We start from the raw sequence: 19,789 nt of genomic DNA, 5'->3' as shown, positions 1-19,789 counted from the left end.
CGGCAGCACGGATGCCAATGGCCAATATAAGTCTATGGGTCTGTGAAAAACACGTACAGCACACGCACGGAAGAGATCAGTGTGCCTTCCGTGTGCTGTACATGTTTAACCAATATGAAAGTATCAGAAAAGCTTTGTAATTTCCCTTTTCTATAGCCATACTGGAAAAACATGGATGACACAAGTTTTTAAAAACGTACAAACGGACGGGTAATTTAAAGATAAACGGACTGTGCCACATGAACATGTTTTTATTCGCACATGTGAAGGGGGCCTAATACTGGAAAAAAGGAGAGGGAAGCAAAGAGCTCATAGTTGTGTGATCAGTGCACGTTTTTGCCACCTTTCTGAATGTATGTGTCATGTCCTAAATGCTATTAACCTGCAGCCATAAGGGTAATGTGCAGATAAATAGCGTTATAATGCTATCCGGCCACCTTATTAAAAGTCGACCACTGGGAGAAAATGAGCTTACTTCCTCCCTGTAGCTGCCGTCTTTCAGTCACCATTCACGGCACTGCTCGCTATTCTGTGATGGCTGCTATCAGCTCTCCCCGACACGTTGATTGACAGCTTGTTTTACAGAAGCGGCTGTCAATCAAATTGCCGGAGAGTGATTACAGTATAGCGAGTGATGCCGTGAGAAGACTGTAATGGTTCCGTACACGCCCCTATGACTATAAGCGGGCGGCTCCTGGAGGAAAGAAGTCCTGAAGATAACTCCTTCTCTGTCTGACACATCCCCTTTCATTGACCGTGTTCTGTACTTGTATTTTCTGTACTTTTACTTTTAAACTAATGGAATCGGCTCCATCTAAATGGAGATTTGTGCTGCGTGCATAATATATTGTTAGTGAATTGTCCCGTGCTTGATGAGATGCAGCGTGAGCCTCATAGACATTACTTTCTCTCTGGAGATGTGATGCCGCAGGTTGTAATGGGAATACAGAGAGCTTGTTTGCATATCAAAAGGAAGGAACAGAATCCCGGGCGCTGATCACCTGCAAAAGAGAGTTGACAAAAGCTAAAAACACTGTGTACATATCTCACTAACACGAGCGCTTTCTAATAGAGCAGGAAGGGTGGGGGATGAGTCGGGATCGGCTGAGGGGTCTCTGTGCTGCTTCTGGCTCACGTGGACTCATCATGTCCATGTATCGCGCAAGGGAAGAACATCAATTCAATATAGATCTCAACTGGGAACATCTTAGGCAGAGTTCACATGTCCAGTAATCATCCGCTAGAACGGATCTTGCAGAGATCTGTTGGCAAAATAATTTCTGCCGGATACATTTTTTTTTTTTTTTTTTTAACAAAGAAGTCTATAGAGAATGGAATTGTTAATGAATCCTAGAAGAAAAAAAATGGATCAGTTAAAAATGCAAGAAAAACAGATGGATAAAAGCAACCCGTTAACGGATCCGTTCTCCATAGACGCCAATGTTAAAAAAACGGATGCGGCAGAAGTCAATTATTTTAAAGAGGACAAAAAAGTTGTGTTTGTAGAACTTTTTTTGCAAACAGATCCCTGCAGGATCCATTGTAATGGATAATTATCGTATTGTAATTATTATATAATTACATGTGAACTCTGCTTTAGAATCACCAGCAAAACCTATGGGGAAAAAAAATCCTGTGCGCACTGGGCGGAATTTGACAGCTGCATGTTTTGCTGTGGGATTCCCGCAGCAAAAACAATTGCATGTCACTTCTTTTCCGCACATCGCTGCGGGATTTCACTCCATTGACTGCAATGTAATCGGGAAATCCCGCAGGGAATAACGCAGGCAGCAAATTCTGTGCGGTTCATTGCGTTTTCCTGCGTTATTCCCTCCGGTATTTTGCGGTTTATCTGCGGTAATGTACATCGCTGCCTGCGGTTTGCAGGGAAGTGATGTCATTACAGGAAGAGGAAGCGGAGCAGAGAGTAAACACAAACACATCACACACACAGACACACACACAGACACACACACACACACACAGACACACAGACATATAGAATACACATAGAAAGCAAACGGAAATATAGAAAAAAAAACACATGGGCTCCGTTGTATTTTTACCTTCCAGCCGAGGTAAGCACACAGCGGCGGCCCGGTATTCTCAGGCTGGGGAGGGCGAGGGGCAGGGTTAATGTCCCCCGCCTCCCTCCCCCTCCCGCAGCCGAGATTATCAGCCGCAGCTGCCCCGGGACTGTCGCATCCATTATGCGGCAGTCCCGGAGCGTCCCCAGCTCTTCCAGATGCCGTGATGCGGTGGCGATCCAGGTAATAAGGAGTTAATGGCAGCGGATCGCCGCCACTAAGTCCAGGCTTGATCATGCCAGCGTCTGAGACAGCTGACATGATCAACCTGTAAGTAAAGTGAAAAAACACACACACCGAAAAATCCTTTATTTTAAATAAAACACAAAAAAGCTCCTCTTTCACCCGTTTATTAACCCCTCCCGAAACACACCGCTCCGGCGTAATCCACACAGCTCCGGCGTAATCCACGTCCTGCGATGCTTGTATTCAGCTGCGACTGACACACTGTGTAATGCAGCCTCGCAACGAGACAGCAGAGAGGTAATTGCCGGTCATTTCCCACAGCCGGTAATGTGAACACACTACCGACCGTGAGAAATGCAGCATGTGCTCACAGGGACTCTGTCTATCTATCCCTCTATCTATCCCTCTATCTATCCCTCTATCTATCCCTCTATCTATCCCTCTATCTATCCATCTATCTATCCATCTATCTATCCATCTATCTATCCATCTATCTATCCTTCTATCTATCCATCTATCTATCCATCTATCTATCCTTCTATCTATCCTTCTATCTATCCTTCTATCTATCCTTCTATCTATCCTTCTATCTATCCATCTATCTATCCATCTATCTATCCATCTATCTATCCTTCTATCTATCCTTCTATCTATCCTTCTATCTATCCTTCTATCTATCCTTCTATCTATCCTTCTATCTATCCTTCTATCTATCCTTCTATCTATCCTTCTATCTATCCATCTATCTATCCATCTATCTATCTATCCATCTATCTATCCATCTATCTATCTATCCTTCTATCTATCCTTCTATCTATCCTTCTATCTATCCTTCTATCTATCCTTCTATCTATCCTTCTATCTATCCTTCTATCTATCCTTCTATCTATCCTTCTATCTATCCTTCTATCTATCCTTCTATCTATCCTTCTATCTATCCTTCTATCTATCCATCTATCTATCCATCTATCTATCCATCTATCTATCCATCTATCTATCCATCTATCTATCCATCTATCTATCCATCTATCTATCTATCCATCTATCTATCCATCTATCTATCTATCCATCTATCTATCCATCTATCTATCTATCTATCTATCCCTCTATCTATCCCTCTATCTATCCTTCTATCTATCCTTCTATCTATCCTTCTATCTATCCTTCTATCTATCCTTCTATCTATCCTTCTATCTATCCATCTATCTATCCATCTATCTATCCATCTATCTATCCATCTATCTATCCATCTATCTATCCTTCTATCTATCCTTCTATCTATCCTTCTATCTGCTATCTAAGAAGGAAATTACTTTTTTTTTTTTTTCAATGTGCTTTTATGCATTGAATGCATTAAAGCACATGTACCAACCCGCATGCTGCAAAACCGCGGCAATACCGCGAACAATACCGCGGTAAAACCGCAGCAAACCACGGCAAACCGCATGCAGTTTTCGGGTGCGTTTTTTTTACCGCAGGTGCGGTAATCTTTCAGACCCTGCGGAATTTTCTTAAGAAAATTCCGTTTTCCAGTGCGCACAGGGCCTAAGGGCTGTTTCACACCGGATCCTGTGCACTCCAGTACAGTGTGATACAGTACAATGGCAGCACGGCAACTTCCGGGTCACATGCTCCGGTCACATGACATCATGTGACCGGAGCTTGTCGCGCTGCCACTGTACTGTATCACACTGTACTGGAGTGCGCCGGATAAGGCAATCCGGCGAAAAGCCGGATGTGTGAAACGGCCCTAACCAGACCTGTGAAAAAGTGCTGCAAGTGCCTGGAAATAAACAATCCTGGTTAACATTATCTGAAAGCGAGCACAGATCCTAAAAACAATGAAAAAACTTGTTTTCAGTGAGATTTTATTTTTTGCCTGTTTTTTTTTTTTTGCACCTTTAATCTGCTCATTTTTAAAGTATTTTTTTTTTGTACATGTTCATCTGTTTTTATTATTGTTTTTATTATTATTATTATTGTTGTTTTTATTATTTTTATTATTGTTACTGTTATTTATTATTTTTATTTTTCTTATTGTAAGTGTAATTTGGGGTTTCAAGATGTTTTTGGCATCAATTGCAGCTTTTTAAAAAGTTGCTATATTTTTGTGCAGATGTACTCCAGTGTTTTCCTGGAGTGATTTTCTGCCCTCCTGAATTTTTTAATTTTTTTTTTGTAAGTTTTGTATCATTTTATTAGAGCATTTAGAATTTTTTTTTCTCAAAAAAGTTACAAAAGAAAACAAACAAATTTACTTAAAAAAAAATGAAAATGATGAACCGGGCCTTAGGCCCCTTTCACACATCAGTTTTTTGGCCATCAGTCACAATCCGTCAAATTTAGAAAAAAACGGATCTGGCGACTGATGCCGCTGGATACGTTTTTTTTTCTCATTGACTTGTATTAGCAACGGATTGCGACGGATGGCCTCACGTTTCATCCGTCGTTCGACGGATCCGTCGAAAAATGTTTGTCTGGCAGACTGAGACGACGTCCACAGAAACGTTTTTTCTGTACGTTGAAAAAAACGGACGTAACGACGTTTGGTAAAATGGAAGCCTATGGGTCATTATCTGTCAAATGATGGAATCTGGCGACGGATTCCGTTTTTTTTTTTTTAACTGAGCATGCTCCAATTATTATTTAGCCCCCAGCTTGTCGGATCTGTCAAAAAACGGATCCATCACATCAGTTTAGCCACAATCTGCAACGGATCTGTCGTGAAAACAGATTGTGACTGAAGGCAAAAAACCTGATATATGAAAGGGGCCTTAAGTGCATTTGAAAATTCCTAAATATTTCATCACATAGTTATGATATGATTATTGAGAGATTTTCCAATAGAAATGTAAAGAAAACTAGATCGAACTTAACAATAAAAATCACCTGCCTAATATTGCTGCAGTAATCCTTGCTCCCCCAGAAAAGATCTGATCAATGTATACAGACTCCACAAGACCTGCAAATGTGCAATGTTCGCTACATTAGCTCCTCCGTGGAATCTTCCCCAGGACAATTTTGGTGGCACTAATCATTATACGCCAAGAATATGCCCACAAGACCTGCTGTTTAGAGATAATCTGACCCTTTGGAATGACAATTTAGATTTTAGCTTATGAGCTGTGGGAAAAAAAGTGTTTTTGCCGCAAAGCAGCGGAGGTGTATTCTTATGGACTTCCATCTGTCACACTAGAATTAGTTTTTGTGTATGGAAATACCCCGACACCGCTGATCTGGCAGGTATCTCTACTTATGTTACATGGTTCGTTCATGGTTTGGGCATTGACTTACAGGGTATCCAGCTTTACTAGGTAGCACTATAATTTATTTATGTATTATGCATTGCTTATATAGCGCCATCATATCCCATAGCACTTTACAGATATCATCATCACTGTCCCCATTGGAGTTCACAATCTAAATTCACTATCAATATGTCTTTGGAGAGTGGGAGGAAACCAGAGAATCGGGGAAACCCACGCAAACACGGGGAGAACATACAAACTGCTTGCAGATGTTGTCCTTGGTGAGATTAGAACACAAGATCCCAGCGCTGCAACCACTGATCCAGCGTGCCGCCCACCCCTGAGCCAGCGTGCCGCCCACCCCTGAGCCAGTGTGCCGCCCACCCCTGAGCCAGTGTGCCGCCCACCCCTGAGCCAGTGTGCCGCCCACCCCTGAGCCAGTGTGCCGCCCACCCCTGAGCCAGCGTGCCGCTCACCCCTGAGCCAGCGTGCCGCGCACCCCTGAGCCAGCGTGCCGCGCACCCCTGAGCCAGCGTGCCGCGCACCCCTGAGCCAGCGTGCCGCGCACCCCTGAGCCACCGTGCCGCGCACCCCTGAGCCACCGTGCCGCGCACCCCTGAGCCAGCGTGCCGCGCACCCCTGAGCCAGCGTGCCGCGCACCCCTGAGCCAGCGTGCCGCGCACCCCTGAGCCAGCGTGCCGCGCACCCCTGAGCCAGCGTGCCGCGCACCCCTGAGCCAGCGTGCCGCGCACCCCTGAGCCAGCGTGCCGCGCACCCCTGAGCCAGCGTGCCGCGCACCCCTGAGCCAGCGTGCCGCGCACCCCTGAGCCACCGTGCCGCGCACCCCTGAGCCACCGTGCCGCCCATAGCACTAGTGAATTAGTTTTCTTTCCTTCCTGGACAGAGCTAATTAGGAAAGCCAGCTTAGTTTTCTATACATATTAATCTAGTTTTCTATAAATGGTTGATCCTGTTGAAAAAATTTGTTGGTTATAAAATTAAATAGATTATTGAGACAAAGCAAATCTTTTATGTCAGTAAGGCCGGGATCCAAGGGGCATATTTCAGGGTCCGTATACAGAGTGCAATGTCTAGACCTACCACAGGTCTCTCGACGTGAACTTACATCTTCATATGTGTCGGTGAGGTTGTGAGTTCGGTTCTGGTGACCCGCGCTCAGTCCGGACATTACGGTCTATATACCGACCATAACATACGTCGTCTGACCCCGGTCCTGATCCTTGTACTATAGTATTTTTCCAAACTAAGGTAAGACTAACTCTTAAAATCTCAGCTCCTTCTGTCTTCTCCTTGGGCCTTTGTGTTGGATGTTCCCTGAGACCCCCATATTACTTGGACAATGTGATGGGACTTGTGCTCCTTATGAGTTTTTAAGAGCCTCCTCTCTGCCTTCAGATGACTTCCATTATGCACTGATTGTATACAACATGAGGAGGACAGTCAAGTGGATGTTTTTTATTAAAGCTTTTTTTTTTTCCTTCTAATTTCCAGGATGAATTCCATACACGTCTGCGCTTTAATCGAAGAGGCCTTGTTGCCATGGCAAACGCTGGCCCTCATGACAATGGCAGCCAATTCTTCTTCACCCTGGGCCGCGCTGATGAGCTTAATAACAAGCACACCATCTTTGGAAAGGTCTGGAAAATCCTCCAGCTAAGTGACTGACATTACCTGGCAGCCTGGACAGTGATGTGACAGGATAGACAGAGATGTTGTCTGTCCTGCATATTACAAGACAAAATGGGGGGCAGACAAATGTAAAGGGGAAAATATATAAACCAAACTCTCATCATCCATGACTTCAATGGGTTCTCTGAGCTGCGAGGGTCTGATGCCGAGTGGCCTCGCCCAATGTTCTGCCCGGAATCTTCCCACTTCTTCTGGCATTTGCCATGTATGTATGGCAGACCTCGGGAGGATCTGTTTGGAAGTACATACAGATCCTTGCCGGTAACTGCCAAGATTGAAGGTAGCTCTGACCACAACAGTTTAACCCCTAAGATGCTGTGGCGAACAGCAACCATGTCATCTAAGCGGTTAGACTGATGGAAACACTAGATCACGCCCATTGGACCAACTCGACATTCACGGGAACCCAGTGGGCCTTTACATAGCGGCAGCCCAAGCGGGGACAAGAAAAGGAGCTTCAAATTATAGTACTACAACCACTTATATAGTAATCAGCTACAAATAGATGATCACAAGTTTATAAGCACATTAGTGTGGACATACTGTATATAAGAGACCACTGATCATGAAGCGTATACCCCAATATACAGATTTGTGTTCCCCTAACCATAAGCAAACGATATAGCGACTGACTCCCTGATAAAGATGAACGTTTCTCCACTCTAAGAAACCCCCTAGATACAAATAGGAAGAGTCTGTCAATCAAAACTGTGAAAAGAAGAGGTGCCACAGGGGAGCCGCCCAGTGGACACGTCTCCTCAAGCCCAGACTCTTCTCTCTGTGTCTTGCGTTTGAAGCTGAATCTGGCATAGATTTTCCTTTGTCAAAATTTTTGCCCAAATTTGTGGGCTATTTTAGGTGCTACAAATTTTCTTAAAGCTGCCTTAATCCCTTCCCTCAAATTAACGTGTCTGTATGTCCAAATTACAAGTGATTTATTGCAGTTGAGTGTACAGTTCCATCAGAAGGACGCACGAGCTGTTATACACAGCGGAGCTCCAGACATAGTGTCATAAGGGCAAAACTGGCTGTGACACCAAGAGTTAATAGATTTGGCACATCTTACTGCAGCAGGTTTTTCTTGCAGTCTGTGTATGAATGTCTGCCGGTCTTAAAGAGTTATCCACCACTTGGGACAATTGCTTAAATGAAACAAGACCCCATTGAAACTAAAAACTCATATCCTCAATTATCAGACGGGCACCGTTCCGGCAACATCACCACTGTTTTCTAGCTCTTGCATGGCATTGCTCTGTCTTGTGAGCGCTGCAGCCAGTCAGTGGTTACTAATGTGCTGCTGCACTTACATCTCCCTCAGATAAAGCTCTGATGTCTGGGGCTGATGTGAGCGCTGCAGCCAGTCAGTGGTCACTAATGTGCTGCTTCACTTACATTTCGCTTAGATGAAGCTCTTATATCCTGCGCAGAGCGCTGCAGCCAGTCAGTGGTCACTAATGTGCTGCTTCACTTACATTTCGCTTAGATGAAGCTCTTATATCCTGCGCAGAGCACTACAGCCAGTCAGTGGTCACTATTGTGCTGCTTCCCTTATGTTGCCTTCATATGAAGGTCTGATGTCCAGGGCAGATGTGAGCGCTGCAGCTAGTCAGTGGTCACTAATGTGCTGCTTCACTTACGTTTCCCTCAGATAAAGCTCTGATGTCTGGGGATGATTTGAGCGCTGCAGCCAGTCAGTGGTCACTATTGTGCTGCTTTGTTTATGTCCCCTCAAATGAAGCTCTGATGTTCAGGGCTGATGTGAGCGCTGCAGCCCATTAGCGACCACTGATTACAGCAGCATGAACACAGAAAGGGACGTCTGTTGCAGTAATGTCACTCATTGTTGCCTTTCTATAGATTGTAGTATTGTTTGTTTTCCAGGTGACCGGAGACACTATATATAATTTATTACGACTGGCAGAAGTGGATATTGGAGAAGAAGACCGGCCGGTGAATCCACACAAGATCAGGATCTCCGAGGTATGTCCTTACTCTTCTACACCTCACAGTCCTTCCATATTAGATGTATATTCTTACTCTTGTGACGCTCTCTTCATTATTACTGTTACTCCTTCTGGGTCGCTGTCCTTGTATAATAACAGTTTGGGCCAAATCTGCTAAATATGTTGTGTGTTGACTGCTATAGCCGGCTGTGAAAGACGGCTAGTGCAGGGAGATGGTTCTTCCCCTGGTGTCTCGTCCTGCCTTGTATCTTCTAATCTCACTTACCTGGCGATCACGGTCCTGCACTTTCTGCTTAGGTGATCGGCCACCACTGATTGACTGCTGCGGTGGACAGAAACCCAGGCAACGAGCCGTAAACAATGAAACTCTCAAATCTTGAGTAACGGGCACAGTTGTTTGTTTTTACAAGCACTTTGCTTTTCCACCCATTTTGAAGGATAAAACGAGCCCCTCTAACTTAGAATTCCCAAATTTGTTACTTTAATTGAAGTTTTTTAAACTAAACAACCTTATTGCCATCTCTTTACTGTCTGATCTTATTTCTGTACATTTCTTGCAGGTTTTATTTAATCCATTTGAAGATATAGTTCCTCGAGTAACTAAAAAATTGAAAAAAGAAAAACAGGAGGAAGAAACTAAACAGCCAAAGGTGAAAGGGACAAAGTAAGTTCTTAATCTTTATTGCAGGAACAGGTGTACATATTAGGGAATATATTTTTGGTCCGTAATTTTAAAGGTGTTTTCTGGATTATTTATATTGCTGCCTAACCTTAGGGGTACTTTGCACACTACGACATCGCAAGCCGATGCTGCGATGCCGTGCGCGATAGTCCCCGCGATATCATTGTGATAGCTGCCATAGCGAACATTATCGCTACGGCAGCTTCACATGCACTTACCTGTCGTGCGAAGTCACTCTGATCGTCAAACCGCCTCCTTATTAAGGGGGCGGGTCGTGCGGCATCACTGTGACGTCACACGGCAGGCAACCAATAGGAGCGGAGGGGCGGAGATAAGCAGGATGTAAACATCCCGCCCACCTCCGTCCTTCTGCATAGCTGGCGTGAGCCGCGGTGACGCAGGTAGGAGATGTTGCTCGCTCCTGCGGCTTCACACAGCGATGTGTGCTGCCGCAGGAGCGAGGAACAACATCGTTGTATAATCAAAATTGTTGATTATATTCCCAAAATACTCTGATCATGTACAGATGTGTTCTATGCAGGAGGAGACAGTGATTTTTGTGTATGTCTGTTTTTAAATGATTTTAAATAAGAGTGTTTTGCCACCTTATATTTAATAAATATTGTAATGTTTTCATAAATCAAGGTCCGTGCCTATTAATATTCATTATCTTGAAACCTGGTGCCTTTTGTACCATTTTTTTGTATAGATGTTCTTGTTGGGTACATGGCACATGTGTTTCTAATAACTTATTAGGTGGTGCTGAGGCTTTTTTCTTTTGGTTGTTGAACAACATCGGACCGTTGCGTCAGCGTAATTATGGAATTCGCCGACGCTACACCAATGATACGATTACGACAATTTTGCGCTCGTTAATCGTATCATCTAGGATTTACACACTAAGATGTCGAGAGCGACGCAGGAAGTGCGTCACTTTCGACATGACCCCACTGACATCGCACCTGCGATGTCATAGTGTGCAAAGTACCCCTTAGAGTAGGTCATCAATATCTGATAGGCGGGGGTGCGACACCCGGCACTCCCGCTGATCAGCTGTTTCCGCTACTGATGGTGGCCGGATGTGTAAAGCACAGCACAGCTCTGTCATTAGAATAGTGGCCGTGGCCGGGTACTGCACATTTAGTTTACAGATTGTTGCCTTGGAGACCGACTACTGCTGATAGACAGCACAGTGATTACACGCTCTTTTGTATTAAGCTTGTAAGCACTGTTTTGAGACTGACCTGGATGGTGCACCTTGTGACCTCCTAATCCTGACCAGCTTCCACGCACTGCTTACAAATTAGACATGAGTGGTGGTCGGTGTCCTAGACAACAAGCTGTCAATAAAAGAAAACTCTAACTCCAATGACCCGTAGAAGCACAAGGACGTGCAAAACGTCCGTCGTCCATTAGGGGGCCTGCACCCAGCTCTCTCCCCGCTACTTTTAGCTTCACGTGATATTGGAATAAAGCAATTTGGAAAATTGGATGGTGTCTGCCGTAGATTCCTGCTTCCTGGACATTGACTTTCCAACAATATTCATCTACAAAGATTAGAATAACATTTTAAGCCGTATTATTCCTAAAAAGGAGACCACAGACTTGAGGATTCTTCCACAGAGAAGGCCCACTGAGCCTAGAGCTTAAAGCTGCACATGTAGACATGTCAAAGAAAGCAGATCTTGAGACTAAAAAGAATCAATGCAAAAAGAAAATTTTATATCGTACATAATGAGTGCCCAATACACAGGTACAGTACTGTGCAATATTTGTAGGCAGAGAAAGGCTGCACAGTAAGAATACTTTAAAAAGTAGAATTGTTTTATAATTTTCTTTCAGGGAAGAAAATGTAAAGTAAATGAGCAAAAGACATCAAAATCAGATCCGTATTGGGTGTGACCGCCCTTTGCCTTCATAACAGCAGCAATTCTTCTAGGTTCACTTGTAGTAAAAAATTGCTATAAAAGACAAAAAGGCGCAAATAGTGTTTTTATCCTGGTGGTACCAGAATGATCACAGGGAATCACTCACCTGGGGTATTTGTGAGAGTCACAACTACTGAAAGAGCAAGAAATCAAACCCACAATGGCTGCTGCAGACCCTGAAGATGGATCCATATACGAGGGGAAGAAGGAAAATGTACATCAGTGATTTGGATTCCTGAAGATGGAGTTTTCAAGACTCTGAAACGCACTGAATAATCACGTTTTTATCCTGAAGTGATCATCTACCTTTTCCACACGGCAGCGCGGGTTAACCCTTCTCCTTCTTCCCCTCGAACATAGGTTCACTTGTGCTTAGCTTTTGACGTTCCCTCACAGACTTGATGATGTTGAAACCCGATAGATAAGTATCCGCCTGTTTTTCTCAACATCGATAACACCAACAACTGGGCAGCGTTGAAGACCGTAGACGCAGTGGTTGGTCAAGTAGACTTGGAGCAGCAGACACATCATGCTTACTTTCCGTCAAAATTGGAAAATGTCCAGCAGTGCCATCAGCTCAGAACTGGCAGCAAACAGTGGGACCCAGCTACGACCATCTACTGTTTAGAGACGTTTAGCCAGAAGTCGTCTTTATGGAAGAATTGCAGCTAAAAGCAATTTTTTCTAAATAAAAACAAGGCAAAGAAACTCGATGCAGAAAACAGGAACTGGGGAGCTCTGATCGGATGAGTGAAAATGTGAAATATTTGTCTGTAACAGAAGACAGCTTGTTTACCCCAGGGCTGGAGAGCGGCTCAATAATGAGTGACTGCAGTCCACAGTGAAGCATGGTGGAGGATCTCTTCATATTTAAGGCTGTAGTTCAGTTGGACATATGATTAAGTTTAACTCCTTTATGACTTAGGACATACCTATACGTCTTAGGTCGTATCTCTCCTTTTAATGCGGGCTTGCGTGGTGAGCCCACATTATTGCTCGCACATGTCAGCTGTACTTCTACTGATCAGATCAGCTAACAGGCACCGGTGGATCTAGTTAGATCGCGCTGTCAAACTCTGAAAGAGTGATCTAACGAAGATCCATTGACTCAATCATGGGGCGCCAATGGGATGTCATGACATCCGAGGGACAAATGCTGACCCCTGACGCTGCCATGGTTCACTTAGCGGCAGAGCAGCGGCACTCACCGGAGATCAGCATTTTTGCAGTTTAGTGGGATGCTGAACCACCGCTCTGATCAGAAGAATCTATCGGTCATTGCAGTCATAAAGTTCCTTAAAGGGAACCTGTCACCTAGAATATGCGTTGTGACCTATCAGCAGATACATGTGTGCCCTAATTACACCTCCCTACCCATCCTTGTGTTGTAAAATTGTATAATATGAAAGTAATAAAAAACGTTTAATTACCTTCATATTTCCTATGTAAATTAGAGAGCCTCCGGCCACATAGGCGGGGCCTTGCCCTATGGACATCGGCATACTTTCCGTGGTATCAAGCCCCTGTGGGCGTGATACCATGGAGTCACATGAGCGACGTCCCCGTCGCTTATTCTATCCTGCGCTCGTTTATACTTACCATTGCGGCAGGCTTCTCTTCCGGGTTCTCCTTGTCAGTTTGAGTCTGAAGCTGGCGAGTGAACACCCGGGAAAGAAGCCTGCCACAATGCGCGCAGGATAGAATGAGCGACGGGGACGTCGCTCATGTGACTCCATGGTATCACGCTCACAGGGGCGTGATACCACGGAAAGTATGTGGACGTCCATAGGGCAAGGCGCCGCCCATGTGGCCAGCGGCTCTCTAATTTACATAGGAAATATGAAGGTAATAAAACGTTTTTTTATTACTTTCATATTATACAATTTTACAACCCAAGGATGGGTAGGGAGGTGTAATTAAGGCACACATGCGTCTGCTGATAGGTCAGAACGCATATTCTAGGTGGCAGGTTCCCTTTAAGGGGACTAGTAAAATCAAATAAAAATTTTTTTTAGAAATATGAAAAATTGGAAAAAAACCTTTTAATAAATACCCTTTTGCCTCATTGAAAATAAAACATTTAAAAAAAATCTACATATTTGTTATCAGCGAGTTCAGAAATACCTGCTCTATCAAAATATAAAATCAATTCATCTGATTGGCAACGGGTGTAGCAAGATAAAAATATCAACATGCAAGAATTAAGTTTTTTTGGTCGCTGCAATATTGCATTAAAATATAATAACAGGCGATCAAAACATCACATCAACCCAAAAATGGTATCATTAAAAACGACAGCTGAAGACGCAAAAATGTCATCCTTGAGCCCCATATTCCAAAAAAATGAGAACGTCACGGTTTTCTGAAAATGGCGACAAAAGCAAACGTCTTCATTTTTTTTCACTATTTAGATAAAAGTAAAACTATACATGTTGAGTATCTACAAATTCATACCGATCTGGGGAATCATACGGCCAGGTCAGTTTTACCATATGGTGAACATGGTGAATAAAAAAAAAATAAATCGTGCAGTTGCACTTTTTTTGCAGTTTCACCACACTTGGAATGTTTTTTCCCATTTTCCAGTACAATATGAGACAGAATGAATAGTTTCATTCAAAAGTACAACTCGTCCCGCAAAAAATAAGCCCTTATATGGCCATACCGGCAGAAAAATAAAGGTTATGGTTTTTGGAAGAAGGCGAGGAAAAACGGAAAATCGCCAGGTAGTAAAGAGGAAAATCGCCAGGTAGTAAAAGAGGTTAATGATGTTGTGTTGAGAAATACAAGCAGGTCCTTAGCCATCAGTAAATAGCATCAGGAAAGAAAAAGCTGTAAGGCTACAGAAACTGAAATAGAACAAAACTCTGCTTGACAAGCACGTGCTTATTTTGACCTCTGAAAGGCATCGGATCATCGTGACATCTCAGCTAGAAATAGTCCATTATCTTTAATGATACTACAGAGGTAGGGTTGGACGATTCCCTCAATCAGATAATAGTGACTTGACCCCCCTGATATCCCCTTATCTATCATGGAGTTAAGCCCACTCATAGCACAAGATAGGAAGGTGAAAGCAATACCTCACCATTCTAAATTCCTTAAAGAGGTGGTTCACTACTCTGTAGTAGTGACCACATCCCAGTAAAACTGATAGGGAAGGCTTTTTCTAAATACCTTGTTCAGCCATTTCTGTCTCTGAGTGGCGCTATTGAGGTCCGTTTATCCCCATGAAGTGGCCCCAAGGGCTTCGTAACCTCTGAGATCCGGTGATGTCACGTCAACTTCCAGTTGACCCAACATTACCGTGGCCGGCCCCGGTCTTCCTGAATGACTGGGCTGTGAGCAGTGTTTCACCGCTCGTCACAGCCCAGCATCCCTGCTGCTTGCGACGCTCTGCAGTGAAGGAGAGCGCGCGACATGCCGGACTGTGATAAGTGGTGATACTGCGCCCACAGCCCAGTCACTCAGGAAGACTGGGACCGGGCTCGGCTCATTGATGGCTCGGTGATGTCCCAAAGATCTCAGAGTCCTGGGGGTCACTTCACGGGGATGAACAATCCGTGATAGCACCACTCAGACAGAATTGGCTGACCAACGTATTTAGAAAAAGCCTTCCCTATAAGTTTTACAAGAATGTGGTCACTACTGCAGAGTAGTGAACCACCTCTTCAATCATTCTGTGATTAGGCGTTGATCCAGGGAACTAGTCTGATCGCCGGCCGTATGTGGAGTCGGGAAGGAATTATTTCCCCTAATATGGTGCTTACTGTCTGCCTATGGGGTTTTTTGCCTTCCTCTGGATCAACATGTTAGGTTAGGTTATGGGTTGAACGGTTGAACTCGATGGACTCAAGTGTACCTTAAACACTATGAAACCCATTCTCCTATACTACCGTAGACTTGGCGCAGCTCACTTGCATCGCTGCCTTTATCCAACAAATTCATCGACAAATATAGTCAGAGCCTTATCCATCATACAATGCCATCAGGGACACACCTGTCTCCAAAAGGACCATAACTCCAAACCTACATTAAGAGGTATCTTCTGTGTGAAGAAGAGCAAGTAGTCCTGGAAGTGATGATATTGTCCCCGCAGAGCCCTGATCTCCTCATCATTGAGTCTGTGTGGGATTACATGAAGAGACAGAGGCATTTGCTTAGGTCAACATCCATAGAAGATGTGTGGTCAGTTCACCAAGATGTTTGGAGCAATCTCTCTGCCGAGTACAGGTGTATCCAGAAGTGCTGAGGCAGTATTGAAGGCAGATGGCGGTCTCATTAAATATTCATCTGATTTAGATCTCCCTTTCGTTCATTCACTTTTCATTTTTTGAAGGATAAAAATGATTGATATTTCCACAGCTGCCTAAAACTGTTACACAGTGCTGTACATTACGAGAGAAACAATAAAAGATGCTTTTAGGTTCTTAATATAACCCTGAGCCGGCATACTCAGGGAGCCTGGATGTTGGGCGCCTCTGTGTGCCAATGTTTACTGAACTATAATCTCTAAAGGAAAATTACAATTTGTTCTTTTCTTTTATGTTCCAGCCCATTAGGGAACCAACACAGTGTGGCAGATTGTTACAGGGGCAATTATATATTTTTCATTTTCTCTAATCCATTTTTGGATTTGTTTTACAATCTGTTATTTAATAAGTTTCCTTGATCCCGTAACTTAATCCAGAACATTGTCCGTTCTGCAGAAGTCGCCGGCTAATAATAGGGAGGGCGATGCTGATCCTCTGCTGGGTTATTCATTGTAGTCACAGTAAGGTCCAGCCGGCTGCTAAAAGCCCGGAGATCCCTATTGTAGGAGCAGGACTTAATTACACGAGGACTAAGCACAGGAACTCATAGGAAAATGCCGTGTTTACCCTCCGCCCTACAATTCATATTACAGGCTGCCTCCTGGGAAACAGCGGGCACTTCAGCATAGGGAAATACATTTTCGGCAGATCTCATTTCTATATTCTTCCAGTGTTTGATGATCTATTTTCCGGTAATTTAACAAATACATGAGAAATTAGAACATTTTGGGACATATTATTAATAATGACAAGTCACAAGAAAGACTGACCCAAATTTAGTATTTTTTACAAAGTTTGTTGCTTCAGTGGTTTTAGATCTTTTAGTCCAATGGAATAATTAGTATTTTATAGGTTTTTACATTTCTATTGACAAATGCATCAAGTTTATGCAAAGGCTCAAAATTTCCAGTGTTGACCCTTGTTTTTCAAGACTTCTGCCCTTCGGCCTGACATGCTGGATATCCGCTTCTGGGCCAGATCCTGACTGATGACCCATCCTTCCATAATCAGTGCTTGGAGTTATCACAATTTCTATGTTGTGCTGTTTTGTTCTTTTTTGAGGATTGATCATATGTTTTCAATGGGATTAAGATATCTGGAATTTCCTGGCCCTTGACATAAAATTTCAATGTTTTGGTCACCAAGCCGCTTAATTATCTCTTCTGCCTTGTGACAAGGCCTCCATCATAATGGATGTTCATTACCAAACTGCTCCTGGATGGTCAGGTGAAGTTGCTCCTAGACGATGTTTAGATCCCATTCTTTACTCATGCTTGTGATTTTTTAAGCAAAATTGTGAGCGAGTCCCCACCATGAATGAAAAGCACCCACACGTGATGGTTTCGTGATGCTTTTCTGTTGGCATGACACATTATTATAAGGCTGGAGTTACATGATAGTATGGCATCCGATGCGGGTTCGGCTCCTGCTCTGCTGCCAGCATGAGCCAAGTGTCATGCAATTGTGATCCGATCCTGCAATCGGCTCACAGCTGCGGAGGAGAGGGAGTGACTAATCTTCCCATCTCCTCCATTGTCATCCGATGCGATTATCGCACTGCACTTTTGATATGCAGTCCGATGTTTTTCTCGCACCCATAGACTTGTGTGGATGCGAGTGACACGGCTCACACTGACAATCGCAGTATGCTGCAACTTTTCACTCATCCAGAATCTGGATAAGAAAAAAAGCTGACCATCTGCTCTCCCTCATTAAATAACATTGGTCCAAGTGCAATGTGAGATTTTCTCACATTACACTCGTCCGATTCATACACTCGTGTGAGTGTACCCTTATAGTGCTCCGTCACTTTATTCTTCCAGATATCCCAAACAATCTAAGTGGGGCTGCTTCAGAGACTATAACTTTACTTTCGGTCTCTGAGGTTCAATCCCTATACCTCCTGTAGAATGTCAGTCTGTCCTTGATGTTTTTCTTGGAGAGAAATTAGTTCTTTACTGGTCTTCTTGACACCAGGAAAGCCTCAAAAAGCCTTTGCCTCACTTTGCGTGCAGATGCACAGACACCTGCTTGCTGCTATTCCTGAGCAAGCTCTGCACTGGTGATGAACTGATTCCATAGCTAAATTCTCTGTAGAAGACTATCCTGAAACTTGCAGGACTTTGATGGGTGCCCTGAATCCTTCTTCACTGAAATTGAACCTCTGTATGTAAAGTTCTTCATCTGATTAATGCTTGATTTAGTGGCAATATTACAGGCAACAATGTTCTTGCCTGTAAAGCCCTTTTGATGCAAAGCAATGATGACTGCACGTGTTTCTTTGGTGGTAACCCAGAAGAAGACAAGGATTTCAAGCACAAGCCCCTTTTTAAAGAGAGCAGCCTGCTTTTATGATTCAATCAGCATAATCGATTAACCACCTTGTCCTTCTGAACACCTTTCTGCTGAGCTAACGATAAGATCATTGTAACTATGTAAGCAGGCCATTTTGTGGTAGGTCTGAAATTCAGTGGAATTTTTTTTTTACTGACTTCATTTTCATGGCAAGGACTTGCTTCAGTTTTTTGCAATTCTCTGATCACACTTCGTAACAGTCCATAGTAATGGCAAATTACCACTGTAAAAACGGAAGCAGCAAACTTTGTGAAAACAAAAACATTTCAAATTTTAAAACCTTTGACTATGACTGTGTGTGGACATATACATCAGGTGAAATAAATATTGAACACGTCACCAATTTTCTAAGTAAAAATATTTCGAAAGGTGGTATTGACATGAATTTCTTACCAGATATCGGTAACAACCCATTAAATCCAAACAAGCAAAGAAATAAAACCATAGCTGTCCAGAAATTTAGTGATGTGTATTAATGAGAAATGAAATGCTGCAAGGCAAAAGTATTGAATACACTTATTAAAATGTATTTAATACTTTGTACAAATGCCTTTGTGGGGATGACTGCTTCAAGGTGCCTCCTGTATGGAGAAACTAGTTGCATGCATTGTTCAGGTGTGATTTTGGTCCATTCTTCCACACAAACGCTTCAAATCATGAAGATCTCCTGGACTTTTTCTGGGAACTCTGCACTTCAGTTGCTTCCATAAATTTTACAAACTCATTTGATGTATGTATTGTCACTGTAAAAACTCATCAGATTGACAGAACTGTTACTAAAGTGTAAAAAGAATTCTGAGCTTTGTATGTAAATTGCCTTGTTTTACCCCAGTTAACCCTATATAACCATGACCCTTTTTTTCCCCTACTGTTTCCCCATGCTATCCCATCTCATGCCTCCCCATTTTAACTTGCAAAATCAACAATAAAAACAAATGAATCATACATTTTCTGTTGGATTCAGGTGAGGTGATTGCCTCTGCCATTTTAGCAGCTTTATTTTCTTTCTCTGAAAGAATAGCACCTTTTAGAAATATATTTGCTTATAAAGTAAATCCAGCACCTCTACTTCATTGTTATTGAACTATTTCTTTGCCAATCTCGATGTATGCTTGAGGTCGTTGTCTTGCTGGAACACTATAGGGTACTTTACACACAACGATATTGCTAACGATATATCGTCGGGGTCATGGTCTTCGTGACGCACATCCGGCGCCGTTAGCGATATCGTTGTGTGTGACTAAAAGGAGCGACGATCAACGATCGCAAAAACGTCAAAAATCATTGATCGTTGACACGTCGCTCCTTTTCATAAT

General features: G+C 43.3%; 1 protein-coding gene across 1 annotated transcript in view; it reads left to right on the top strand.

Moving 5' to 3' along the window:
• Nucleotides 1-19,789, top strand: part of CWC27 (CWC27 spliceosome associated cyclophilin) — a 308,857-nt gene that overhangs the window by 11,031 nt on the left and 278,037 nt on the right. Inside the window, exons 4-6 of the mRNA XM_075326207.1 lie at nt 7,034-7,177; nt 9,113-9,211; nt 9,756-9,859. Of these exons, the coding sequence (XP_075182322.1) occupies nt 7,034-7,177; nt 9,113-9,211; nt 9,756-9,859 (347 nt within the window). The remainder of the gene's footprint in view (nt 1-7,033; nt 7,178-9,112; nt 9,212-9,755; nt 9,860-19,789) is intronic.

The sequence above is a fragment of the Anomaloglossus baeobatrachus genome, chromosome 1 (assembly GCF_048569485.1).
Source record: "Anomaloglossus baeobatrachus isolate aAnoBae1 chromosome 1, aAnoBae1.hap1, whole genome shotgun sequence".
In the NCBI taxonomy this organism is placed as follows: Eukaryota; Metazoa; Chordata; class Amphibia; order Anura; family Aromobatidae; genus Anomaloglossus; species Anomaloglossus baeobatrachus.
Note: the sequence above shows the minus strand (reverse complement) of the source record. Positions and strands in the feature narration are given on the sequence as shown.